General features: G+C 40.9%; 1 protein-coding gene across 1 annotated transcript in view; it reads right to left on the bottom strand.

The window, feature by feature from the left end:
* Nucleotides 1-9,412, bottom strand: part of frem2b (FRAS1 related extracellular matrix 2b) — a 106,322-nt gene extending 96,910 nt beyond the window's left edge. Inside the window, exons 1-2 of the mRNA XM_053687480.1 lie at nucleotides 4,141-9,412; nucleotides 1,562-1,651 (exon numbers count right to left, since the gene is read on the bottom strand). Of these exons, the coding sequence (XP_053543455.1) occupies nucleotides 1,562-1,651; nucleotides 4,141-9,148 (5,098 nt within the window). The 5' untranslated portion in view covers nucleotides 9,149-9,412. The remainder of the gene's footprint in view (nucleotides 1-1,561; nucleotides 1,652-4,140) is intronic.
* Nucleotides 9,413-12,475: the final 3,063 nt, after the last annotated feature.

Genomic DNA, 12,475 nt, shown 5'->3' with positions numbered 1-12,475 from the left:
TGACATTCTTCGTTTGATGCAGCTCAAGCTATGAAATTCCATTTGTACACTTTTACTGCCAAACATACCACAGCAGGAAAAAACAACAACAAAAAAAACATATTTGTCGTCCAACATTGTTTCTTGAGTTCCGCACTGGAGCTACAAAAGTTTTACCTTGAGATGTCTCATACCGGAAAAAAATCATCCATAACCATTTCAATCCAAGGAAGCTTCATTATCCAATATCCATTATCCTTAAAGAACCCTTTTCTAATCGTACCAACACAAAGAGAATGCTGCGTGTTACGTGAAACATCTACTAGCTTCTTATCGGTCCTCATTTAAAGGTTCCTTATCAGAAAGGGTTCCAAGGAAAACCATTTTAGGAGACCAAGAACCCTTATGTATCCAACAACTCCTAAAAGAACCCTTCAAGAACCATTTTAGGAGTCTAAGATCCCTCAATTTTCCAATGAACCCTTAAAAAAAAACAAAAAAAAAACACACCCACAAGAATCCCTTTTTAAAGACAAACCAAAGTGTTGCATCTACTTTTAAAAACGAAACATCCACTTTTAGAAACTTTTATCAAGTTCAGAAACCTTAAGAGTTCTTCGGTTCTGCCTCTTTGGGAAAGTTTAAAGGTTCCCAGTGAGCACAATTTCCCCACTAAGCAGAGTAGATGAGCTAAGTCACGTTTGGTGTCCAACACTGTTTCTTGAGTTTTGCACCAAGAACTAAAAGCTGAAACCTAACAGAAGTCAATCTCAGCCAAAATCTTCCCTTCTTCCTGTTCTTCACACACGGAAGTGGTTTAAAACACGGTATAAAAGGGAGTACAACCACTTACACAGTGTTGCTAACCACTGGAACATTAAGAAGGCTAAAAACCAGGGTAAGAACCGCTTCCTTATATTATCTTTGTGCAGTATGCTGCTGCTCTCCCCCTAGTCCCCACCTCCCAAAATTTGAGGTTAAAACTCTACTAGAATTATATTTAGTATAGTATAGTATTAAACGTAATTCCATTTAGAACTTTTTTAAAATTTATTTTAATGATCCATTTGGTCAGTTCAGATGAGAGGGTGTAAATCAATAAATAAATAAATCAATCAATATCTATGACATTCTGTGAAAACAATCCCCTTCCGGACTTAATGTCTCTATCCCTGTACTGTCGCTAGTATGAGGTCTGGTGACCCGCCTTCATCTAAATAATGTACATAAATGCACGGATGTGCTTCAGAGGCCTGGCTGGGTTATGTTTAGCGAACATGAATCACTGATGTACAGTCATTTATTTATTTATTTTTTCTTATTTTATCAGCTGTGCTAGAGTCATTTTTCACATATTTGGTTCTGTCCACTGCGATACTCAGCTGGGTCAGAATCCAGACTCTAGTCCAGCAGGTGATCACCACTGTCCTAGGGTCCCTAGGCTTTTCTCAAGGGATCGCTTTCTTCTAGCAACCCTTCTATTCACACGTTAACCTTGACATAGCAACGGGGATCGTTGTGCACAATCCTTCACCCTCAACCTCAGCCAACATGATTAAGCATCATTAGAGAAAACTCTTACCGTTGTCTTCAATGGAGAAATGGAAGGTGTCACTGGTAGCGTTGTCTCCATTCCGAAGGACATAGCATATGTGCATGTCGTCGATGTCAGCTAGAGGAGAGATGAGCAAATACATGAGTGTGTGCATGTACCTGCCAGTAAAATGCCCTATGTTCGGTCGGAAGAACTGCTCTTAATATACTCAGTACGCTAATTACAAACTCTAGCACTCCAGCACAAGCGAAGATTTGCATGATCAAATTCATTTCACCGGGAAAAAGAGCCCCGAAAACAGAGTAAAAGTGAGCTTAGAGTTTGAATTTTATATGAAAGTTTATCATCAACTTATTTGCATTTCAAATGGAATAATGTGCAGTATGGAAGCAGCGCTTCGCTCTTAGGGAATAAGGAGCATGGCAGCATTTCATACCCAGGGTCAAGGAGTACATTTTAAACCTCACTTGGGTAAGTCTTTGGATGTCTTTTGTCATGTAAATACATTTCAATATGCAAACAACAACAACCGAAAAACATAATGCATGTTGCTTAGCCTGGGTTTTGCATCGAGGCGTGACGTGAGTTTCATGATGGGATTTCAATTTATCGTATAGAAAATACGAGACTCTAAAACTCTTGACATATTCATTGCTTTCAGGATGACAGGGTTCATAAAGAACAGCAGGGCTCCAGCTGGTCCAAAAGCCTTTATCATTATTATTTTTTTTTTTTACCTTTTTATGAGGTGAAAGTTTGAAGCTTGGGCATTTTTTTTTTTTGAAGAAGAAGAAGAAGAAGAAAAAGTGTTGCATTTACAGCTCGGGTCATCTTTAATATTTGATGGCAAAACAGTTTCTCTAAAGGAGAAAGATTATAAAAATGTAAGCCTAGCATTTTCTAATACCCACAAGGGAGCAGACGGTTTATTTATTGTGGCTTCTTACTCAGGGTGAGATGCCCTTAAAGTCTGAAAAGAAAACCCTGAGAAGAAGGAGATCAATTATCTATTGAGGATGTTTTGCTGGCAGAAATTCTTTGTTTGTGCGGAGGCCTGATTGTCATGACTGGGTCTAGGGCTAGAGCTCATTATATCCTCTTAGGGGTCATTTAAGAACAGGATTTAGCCGGAATCATACAGAAACTCACAAAATGTCATTTTAAAACCTCTCAGGAGCAAAAGTGAATGATGTCTATTATCTAATTCATATTATACTCTTCAGTTAAAAGTATGGTACATCAAGTCATCATTTATTCATTATCAGTGAAACTGGGCATAAGGCACGGAAGCATATTCTTATGCAAATGAATCCATTGCTCTCAATTGAGCTTTGCCCACACGTACAAAGCCGTATATAAGGAAAGTTTAACGTTTTACACGTGTCGTATCATACACGTATAGTATACACAGATTTCACATGAGATCTCTTAGCAACCTAGTCAATGGAGTAAAACATTTCTATTAAACTTTAACCCCTGCGCAACTTATATTTAGATATTCTCTACTTAACCTTGGCGTACTTTAACCGTACATTTTAGAAAAATGGAAAAATATCGTATCGTTTCTTTTCTATGACGTCATTTACTCACTGTCCACTTTAAAAGGAACACCTGTACACCAGTACACATACAGTTATGCAATCAGCCAATCATGTGGCAGCAGAACAATCATGCAGATACAGGTCAAGAGCTTCAGTTAATGTTCACATTCAACATCAGAACGGTGATCTCTGCGACTTTAACCGACTTTAACCATGGTCGTTGGTTTGAGTATTTCAGAAACGGCTGAGAATATTGCTCTTGACCGACAGCGGTGGAACCTGATGTGGTCTTCTGCTGTTGTAACCCATCCACATCAAGGTGCGATGTTTTGTGCACGCGGACATGTTTTTCTGCTCACCACGGGTGTAAACAGTGATTATTTGAGTTACTATATACCCTTCTTGGAAGCTCGGAACAATCCGGCCACTTTCCCCTGACCTGTTTTCAACGAGGTGCTTCCACGCCAAGACTCGTCACTGACACAATGGATTTTTGGGTTTGTTTATATGTTATTTTTGCACCATTCTGTGTAAACTTTAGAGACTGTCGTGTGTGAATCAGAACATCCGCAATTTCTGAAATGCTCAAACCGGTCCGTCTGGCACCAACAACCATGCCACGATTAAAGTCACAGAGATCAGATTTATTTATTTTTTCCCATTCTGTCTGATGTGAACATTAACTGAAGCTCTTGACCTGTATCTGCATGATTTTATGTATTGTGTTGCTGCCACGTGATTGGCTGACTGGATAGCTGCATAAATGAGCAGGTCTACAGGTGTTCCTATTAAAGTGGACCCTACGTGTCTACACAAAAACTCTTTAACACTGAATGGGGGGGGGGGGGGGGGGGGGGAATATACAATTGGAAAGATTAAATATAAAATGTTTGGCATCAAATCAGCTGCTTCCATTCAGTCTTTGTACTTATAAATAAAACCATAAAAATTTTAATATATATCACAGTATGTAGAATATATCTCAGAAAAGTGTATCGTCACTTAATTTATCACTATATTGATAGTCATAGCCATAGTGCATTAAGTAATATAAAATCATTTTACCTTGAGTAAATGTAGTAATGGTGGCATTTCCTTTGCCCAGGTCGATGAGGTAGCCATGTTCTGCGCCTACTGTCAGTCTAAAAGTTACAGCTCCATGGGGACTGTCTCTGTCCTCAGCCTTCAGCACTTTACTGGTAATCACAAAACCTAGGTGACCAGTGAGCATTGTTTTCAAAGTCGTCCCACCCTTGTTGACCACGATCTGTGGAATGCCGTTGTCCACAGAAAGAATTGTGATTTTCATCACCTGGGGTTTGCGAGTCTCAAAAACCGTATCAGGAAAGACATAAAAGTCGGAATGAGTTCCGTCTGTGACGGTGAAGGAAAAGCTGTCCGAAGCAGACTCGGTCCCATCGTGCTTGTAGCTAATCATGTTCTCGTTGAGATCCTGCTTGGTGAAGGATGTGATGGTTCGGGTGTTGTTGAACAGCAGCTTTCCATGAATGGGAACCTGCGTGACGGTGAACTTTAGGAGTCGGTCGAGCGTGTCGCGATCCTCCACAGTCAGCTCAAATGGTGTGATTAGCCTGCTCTTCCCTTCGTTAACGACCAGTCTGTGAATCGTGACCACCGGCTTCTTGTTGTCCACGTCCGTTATGGAAATGCGGAAAGTGCGAAACACCGGGTTGTAACCGTCCGTCACTTCAAACTCAAAGCTGTCCATCTTGACCTCGTCATCAGCGGTGTGGATGTAGTAGATCTTGTTTCCAGCCAGCTGGAGCTGGGTGAAGGAGGTGATGGGCATGCCTGGTGTATCAGTGCACTCCAGGTGACCTCTCACTGGTGCTCGAGTGATGGTGAAGACCAAGTGCTCATCTGGGCTGTTGAGATCACTGGTGCTGAGCAAGTCCGTGGTTAGGGTCACTCTCCCGCCTTCTTTAAGAGAAACACCTTTGCTAATAACATCAGGAAACACCATGTCTATTCCACCGACTGTTACATAGAAGTACCTGTCAATCAAGGGATTGATGCCGTCCGTGACATCAAATTTGATCAGGTCGCGTATTCCTTCCTGTCCATTATGGATGTATATAATCATATTTTCATCGATATCACTTTGTGTGAAATTCATTCCAATGGTTATGTTTTGGAGCGTTCCAAATGGTGTCCTCTTCTGCAGAATTCCCTGGTTGGGACCATATCGGATAACGTAAGTCAGTGTGCGGTCCTTTGTATCCAGATCAGTGGCTTTCAAAACTTTGTTGGTGATTTCCTTGATTTCTCCTATCTCTATTTCAAGGCCATCGTTGATAGCCATCCTTGGTGTTTCATCATCCACTGGGATGACCATAATAATAACAGTCTTTTCCACAGTAAATTTGCCATCAGTGAGAAGAACTTTAAAACTGTCCTCGGTGGTTTCTGAATCATCGTGCTCATAAACAATGCTAGACGCCTCTCTTATTTGGTCTAGAGTAAAGTTAGTAACAGGAACGGTACCCGTGGTTAACTGATTTATAATGAAACCATGTTTTGGAGGTTTAGTAACGATAAATGTCAGCTCGTCTGTGGGAATATCTGCATCAACACCATTCAATATAGGAGTGTCAATCACAACATTCATGCCTTCCATTACCACAAACTCTCTCATATGGATCTCTGGCTTTTCGTCATTCGATGGGATAATTACGATAGGAAAGAAGTGTCTCTCAGAAAAATTGATGCCATCTGAGCACCTGAATGTGAATCTATCCTCCACTGGCTCCAGTCCTTTATGAATGCTTTGCACATAATAGATATGATTTTGCTTGATGTCTTTGATGGTGAACGCGCTGATAGCAGTTCCCGACCTGGATTTCTCTGATCCTGGAGCAGGGGAGATGTTTTCCAAATAGCCAGATGTAGGCTGAACGATGATGGTACACAACAGGTCATCATTAGGAGTGTCAATATCGGAAGCGCTTATGTGCGCTATTTGAATGACATTTTTCTCACCTTCAACAACACTGAACCGGTGGCCGACAAACACCTGAGGAGCCTGGCTATCTATTGGCAGGATAGTTACGTGTACTCGAACGCCCTTGATTTTATTACCACCCACGGTCCACTCGTCAGACATATCTGTCAGGGTCAAATTAAAGAAGTCCTCTTTCGTAGTAAGGCCGATCTCTCCGCTCGTGTGTGCATACACGACTAATCCATTGATGATGTCGGCTTGGGTAAATCTCTTGGCTGGTACGCCGTTGACCAGTATTTCACCAACGACTGGTGGATCCTCTACTATAAAGGTCAATCTTAGGTCATCGGTGTCTTCATCTCGTCCCTGAATGACATTAGCTGTGATTTCAGTAGCTCCGTTCTCCAAGACGTCGATATAGGAGCCGATGGTACCTTCTGGAAGGCTTATGGTTGGAGTTTCATCATCGATGAGCTTCACGTTTATCTTGACGGTAATAGTGACAACATGGACTCCGTCGCTCACGTCAAGTTGAAAGGAATCATTGGTTGACTCGTCTCCGTTGTGAGAGTAAGAGATCCTGCCTTGAGAAATATCATCCAGATTGAACGAGTCCCCTTTGGTCAGGTCAGTGAATGCGTACTGTATCTGGCCACGTAGAGGAGGTTGAGTGAGCGTAAAGGAGATCTTTGTGTTGTCCGTGTCTGGGTCTGTGGTGTCAAGCTCCGTGCGTGTGATTACATGTATGCCTCGCTCTAACACGCTGAACCCTGTGTTGGTAATCTGGGGTGGTTTGTTGTCAACAGGCTGCAGGAAAATAGTGAACGCTCCATCGACACTGTTTCCTGCTGTGTCCTCAACCGTGTAATGGAACTGCACTACATGTGGAGTTATACCCAGCTCCAGATCTGGCGGCTTGTATGCTATTTTATGGTGATTTATCTGTGCTTGAGTGAACTCTGTAACCTCTGTGCTTGGGCTTTCTGCCAGAACAATGGCTCCCAGAATAACAGGGCTGTTCTCATCCGTGTCTCTCGGAGGCTGAGTGATGGTATATTTCAGATCCCTGTCCTCGGAGTCTAAATCGGTGTAACGTAGGAATTTCTTGCGGAAGAAAGTGAGCTGGTATTCATGTACAGTCAGCTGCAGGGTAGTGTCGGGGTGAAGCTCAGGCGGGATGTCATCGATGGGGAGAATTCTGATAATGAAGGCGTTCTGTCCTGACCGGTTTGGCGGATCGTTGTCGTCCTGAACTCGGAAAACGAACTGATCCATAATGGTTTTAGTGTTATGCGGTCCAATGTGTCTGTAAAACAGCTTTCCGTCAGTAATGTCTTGCTGGAGCCACTCTGTCACTACTTTCTCATACATCTCATCTTCAGAATTGAACCTCCACGTGGATGGGTCTTCCGGAGCGTCCGATTGACGAAGCAGCACTTCTCCTATACTTGAGAACGGCGCCTCCAGAATAAATTTAATAGTTGAATCCTCAGAGTCGATATCAGCTGCGCTGAGCATTAAAGGTGAAATGGGCATCATCTGGTTTTTGAACATCAACAAACCAGTGTTGGCATTGATAATCGGTGGCTCGTCGTCAGTCGGCACTACGGTTATAGGGAAAAGAAATTCCACTTCGTGTTTGCCATCTGTCATCCGGAAAATTATATTGTCACTATAGGTATCGCTGCCGTCGTGCTGGTATACGACAGATCCGTGATCCAGATCTGCCACCGTGAAGAATTTACTCCTGGAGCCAATCACAGTCAGCTCACCGTGCCTTAATCCGTCAATCACTGTCACTCTGACGTCGTGTAAATTGTCCTCATCGCTAATCTGCAGGTTTTGTGAACTAGACAGTGACCTAGTCTGACCCTCATAGAGAAGCTGCCCTGTGTTTCGAGTCACAACAGGAGCCAGAGTGTTCATGGGCTTAACGACGATCATAAAAGCAAAGGGATCTGAGACGGCGCCCTCTGTATCTACAACCACAAACTCGATTTGGAAAATTCTCTCGGCATCCGAGTCCTCGGACGGAGGCCTGTACGCTATTTTAAGATCTGTCAGGTCTCCCTGATAGAAGGATGTAATGGGCAAATTCCTATCATCTGTACTGACAATATAGCCTTCCTCGAACGACAGGGGAGAGGTAATGTTAAAGATCAAGTCGTCAGGTGGAGATTCAACATCCTCAGCGGCGAGCATGTCAGGGGTTATGGCGCTCATCACGAACTGGTCAACTTCCATCATCATCATGGAGATGAAACTAGGTTTAGGTGGCGTGTTTTCCTCTCCTTCTTTAATGCGCACCATCATTTGGAAAAACTCCTGTTTGATGACATTGCTCTCCTTGTCTTGTAGCTCTACATACATAGGGATGTAATCTCTGTTCGGAGAGCGCTGAGTGAAGGTATGTCGATAGCGAATGTTCAGTCTGAGAAATTCATCACAGTCAAACATTTTCCCTAATTTACCTTCATCGACAAGCTTTCCATACCTGGGCAAAACACCTGTTCCGGCAAGAGAAGTCACTTTACACTGGTACATGTTTCTATCATAAGTGAACTCTAGGATCTTGTTATCGATCACGTTACTCGTTCCTAGAAGCTTTTCAACAGTCAGAGGCATGTTTTTGATGAGGATCTCGAGCTGAGTGAAGATCACTTCAACCTCCATCATGAATGGGATGATCACAGTGTCGGTCTGTGTGTCATACCTTAACTGGAGTCTGACTCGGTCTTTAGCTGGACTCCGAGATCCGAAGTGTGAGTATTTCACATCACTGGGTCCAAACTCGCATGGGAACTTTTTAGGGCTCAGCTGACCCGGTTTCTGTGACAAAGGGTCGTTGTCCAGGACTGTGATGGTGCACTTGTCTCCGGGTCGGACCTGCAGCACTAGATCATTAATCGGGTCGATGAACACGGATCTGCCGAAGGGAACCCGGATTCCGTTGTTGGCCACCAGTATGGCGTCTTCTGAGAGCTCGGACCTGTGGCCGTAGGTCAGTCCCAGGCTGTCAAAAACGCGCGCGCAGGAAACCCCAGGAAAAGTCAGTAGTGATGCAGAAATAATAAAAAGCCATACAGTGGTCTTGGGTATGCTCTGAGCCATTGTGCAGTCCGAGACACAGTGGCTGATGGATATATAGAGAGATATCTATATAAATATATATACAGAAAATCCACAAGAAAAAATCCACGCACGCACGCACGCACGCGCGCGCACAAGGGGGAGGTAAAAAAAAATAAAAAAAATAAAATTAAATTAAATAAAAAGTTAAAGTAAATCGGCGTGGTGATGGAAAGAGCGCTCCCACGCATCCGCGTTAAAGCGCACCATTCTCACCCAGCGCCGCCTGCACTCCCGGATAAACTTCACGCCGAGAGAAGTGGAGTGACCGAGCCACGCCTTCCTCTCATCCTATTGGCTGACTTTACGGCGGAATGCGCTAGCTGACTTGTGATTGGACGCGAGGACCGTCGGTGAGATTGAGAGGGCGGGACACAAACACAGAGCCGAGCTCTGAAGGAATGTGAAGTTTTTCCAGGGGGAAAGCCGGAAAAAAACAACACGTTTTATTAATAATGTTAATGAACTGTTTCATTTAAATTCGTGTTACTTATTTTTACAACAACAACAACAACAACAACAACAACAACAATAACAACAACAACAACACTACCAATAATGTTACTACTAGCCTACTACTACTACTACTACTACTACTACTAATAATAATAATAATAATAATAATAATAATAATAATAATAATAAGGTAACCCATGTAACTGTTATAAAGTTTTTACAAAAATAAAATTAATAAATTATGTTAACAGTTAAGTTAAACAAAAATACATTCCTGATCAGAATAAAAATATTAAATCTATTAGAAATATTCATATTTCATAAACATGGTTAATCTAATTTATGTATGTATTAAATAACTCTATTTTATGTTGTTATTTATTTGGTATATATATACGTTATATATATATATATATATATATATATATATATATATATATATATATATATATATATATATATATATATATATATATATATATATACGTGTTTATTTATTATTCTTATTCCTTATTTTTTCTTAGTATTACATGTATATTACTTATTATAATATATACTTTAGGTATTGCTATTTATTTGTTTGTTTATATATGTGTGTGTGTATAAAATTTATTATAAATATGATATATTTATTATTATTTATTTTTTTTGTTTAACATATATTTTATATAAAAATATACATATATATATATATATATATATATATATATATATATACACACACACACACACACACACACACACACACACACACACACACACACACAGAATTTTTTGATTTATTTATTTAGCATTTATTTTAAAAACAATATTGACTCACTGCTCATTGCTCCAGCTCCCTCTAGTGGTAGATCTTCAAACTCTCCGAGGGCAATCAAATATTTAAGCTGTTATTCTGCTCAGAAGTCACCGCACGCGTACTGTTATGAATTCCTAACAGCACATATCAATAATTGGTGAGTGTATAATCGGCTTTGTATCTCACAGCATATCTATTTTTCAGAAATGATCAGAAAAGTCTGAGTGAGTGAGTGAGTGAGTGATAGCTCAAGGTTACCGAAAATATCCCTTCACCTGTTTGAAACTTTGATTTGCTTCATGCAATTATCATCTGACTGAGCATTATGCATTGTCATCATCAATAGTCTCTGCAGTTCACCATGGTGTACTGTATTCACAGTATAAGACATTCCAATACCTTTGCTCATATATTTCTGGAGTCTACACAGCGCTCTGCATGTGTGATGGGTTTTTATTGACTGGTAAGCCATGCAAAAAGTGATTTCATGAATAAATCATGCACTCTTTGTTAGATCTAAGCCTGTTTATTATGGGGAAATCCTATTTATATATTTGCTATGCGAGCACTGTGCTTTATGTGTGATAAAATGCATATAATGCCTGCCGTCACATGTAATGAAGTGTGACAGTGATCTGATATGTAATTTTTTAATGTCCTGAAAGTCTGAGATACTGCTCGTAATTCAAACATTCTTAGATTTTCGGTATTTCTCACAATGTATTTTTGCGTACCATACTAAACTATGACACAGAAATGGCACTGAGAGTAAGCAAAACTTAGATACTGGGAAAGACAAATGGCACACCATTAGGATAATTGGAGTGTTGTGGGTGGGGGGTGGGGGGGCGTAACTTTGAGGAAAGCCTTAACAAAGAGGGCTTCCTATTAGACATGATCACTAGGAACATGATCAATGACAGGGTAATGGAATGTGTTCAGATGCAAAGTTACTGTTACCATCCCAGATTTGACAGCACGTTATTTCTGTTTGTTTTTTAGTGTTTTTTAATTCTTATTTACCAACGATTACTTTAAAATAAATATATATATATTAAAGAATAGCACATCATATTTTTTTTTAATCTCTTCTCTTACATTATAGCAGCTATAAACAGTTGTTCCCTCACGTTCTCTTGAAGTTAATGAGATCAGAAAAGTGTAGCATGTTACCCAGAAACTAAAAAACACAACGTGCTATGTTCCAAAGACTTTCCTGTGGTGGAAAACCTAAAGTCCAGGCTTTCCCTCTGATTGTTATGAAAGGTCTCCTTAGAGAAAACTTCACCACGTCGACAGATATCATTTTTTTTCATTGTCAGGTACAGTAACGACACGTTCTAATGCGCCATTTAATGCGTTCACGTGAACGACTAGTTGCTATAGAAACGATGACCGATTAAAGAGGTCATGTCATGAGAAATCAAATTTTCCTTGACGTATAAGAGGGAGGTCATCGTATCATTAACACGTCCTGCACGTTTTATAGCTTGAGACGTCCTCCTCAGTACAGAAACAGCGTTTATTGTGGCGTGATTTGTGACGTCACATGCGCACAGGACTGCCTCTACAGCAAGACATCGACATCTACTTTCACATCATCGTTGGCCCCGCCCACTGCCGCTCAGTCGCCGAAAACAGTTCCGCACGCGTTATGGCAGGGACGGTGTTGATAATTGATTCACAGGCAAGGATGCAGAGCGTGGTTACATTGAAGTCTTCAAGGTAAAGGACGCAAAAACTGATCGATTCAGTCAGAGGGTCAGAGACGGTGTAATTATAATTATAATTACACATCGGGGAAGATAATAAAATAAATCAATCAGTAAAAACATGCCATGACCCCTCTGAAACAAGCGCATTGATATAAACGTTGCATATGAACTGTTGTCAGAGTTGTTCAGAGCTGTTCTAGAATCACCTTCTGACCAATCAGATTCGAGAATTCCATATATAGTAAGTAGATTCACACTACGCATGTGAAAACTGATTTCAGCCTCACGGTACAGTCGTGATATAACTGTTATAAACATAAAAACAGGTTTATTTTTGTT

Source organism: Ictalurus punctatus, chromosome 17 (assembly GCF_001660625.3).
Source record: "Ictalurus punctatus breed USDA103 chromosome 17, Coco_2.0, whole genome shotgun sequence".
NCBI lineage: Eukaryota > Metazoa > Chordata > Actinopteri > Siluriformes > Ictaluridae > Ictalurus > Ictalurus punctatus.
This window is presented reverse-complemented; position numbering and strand designations above follow the sequence as displayed.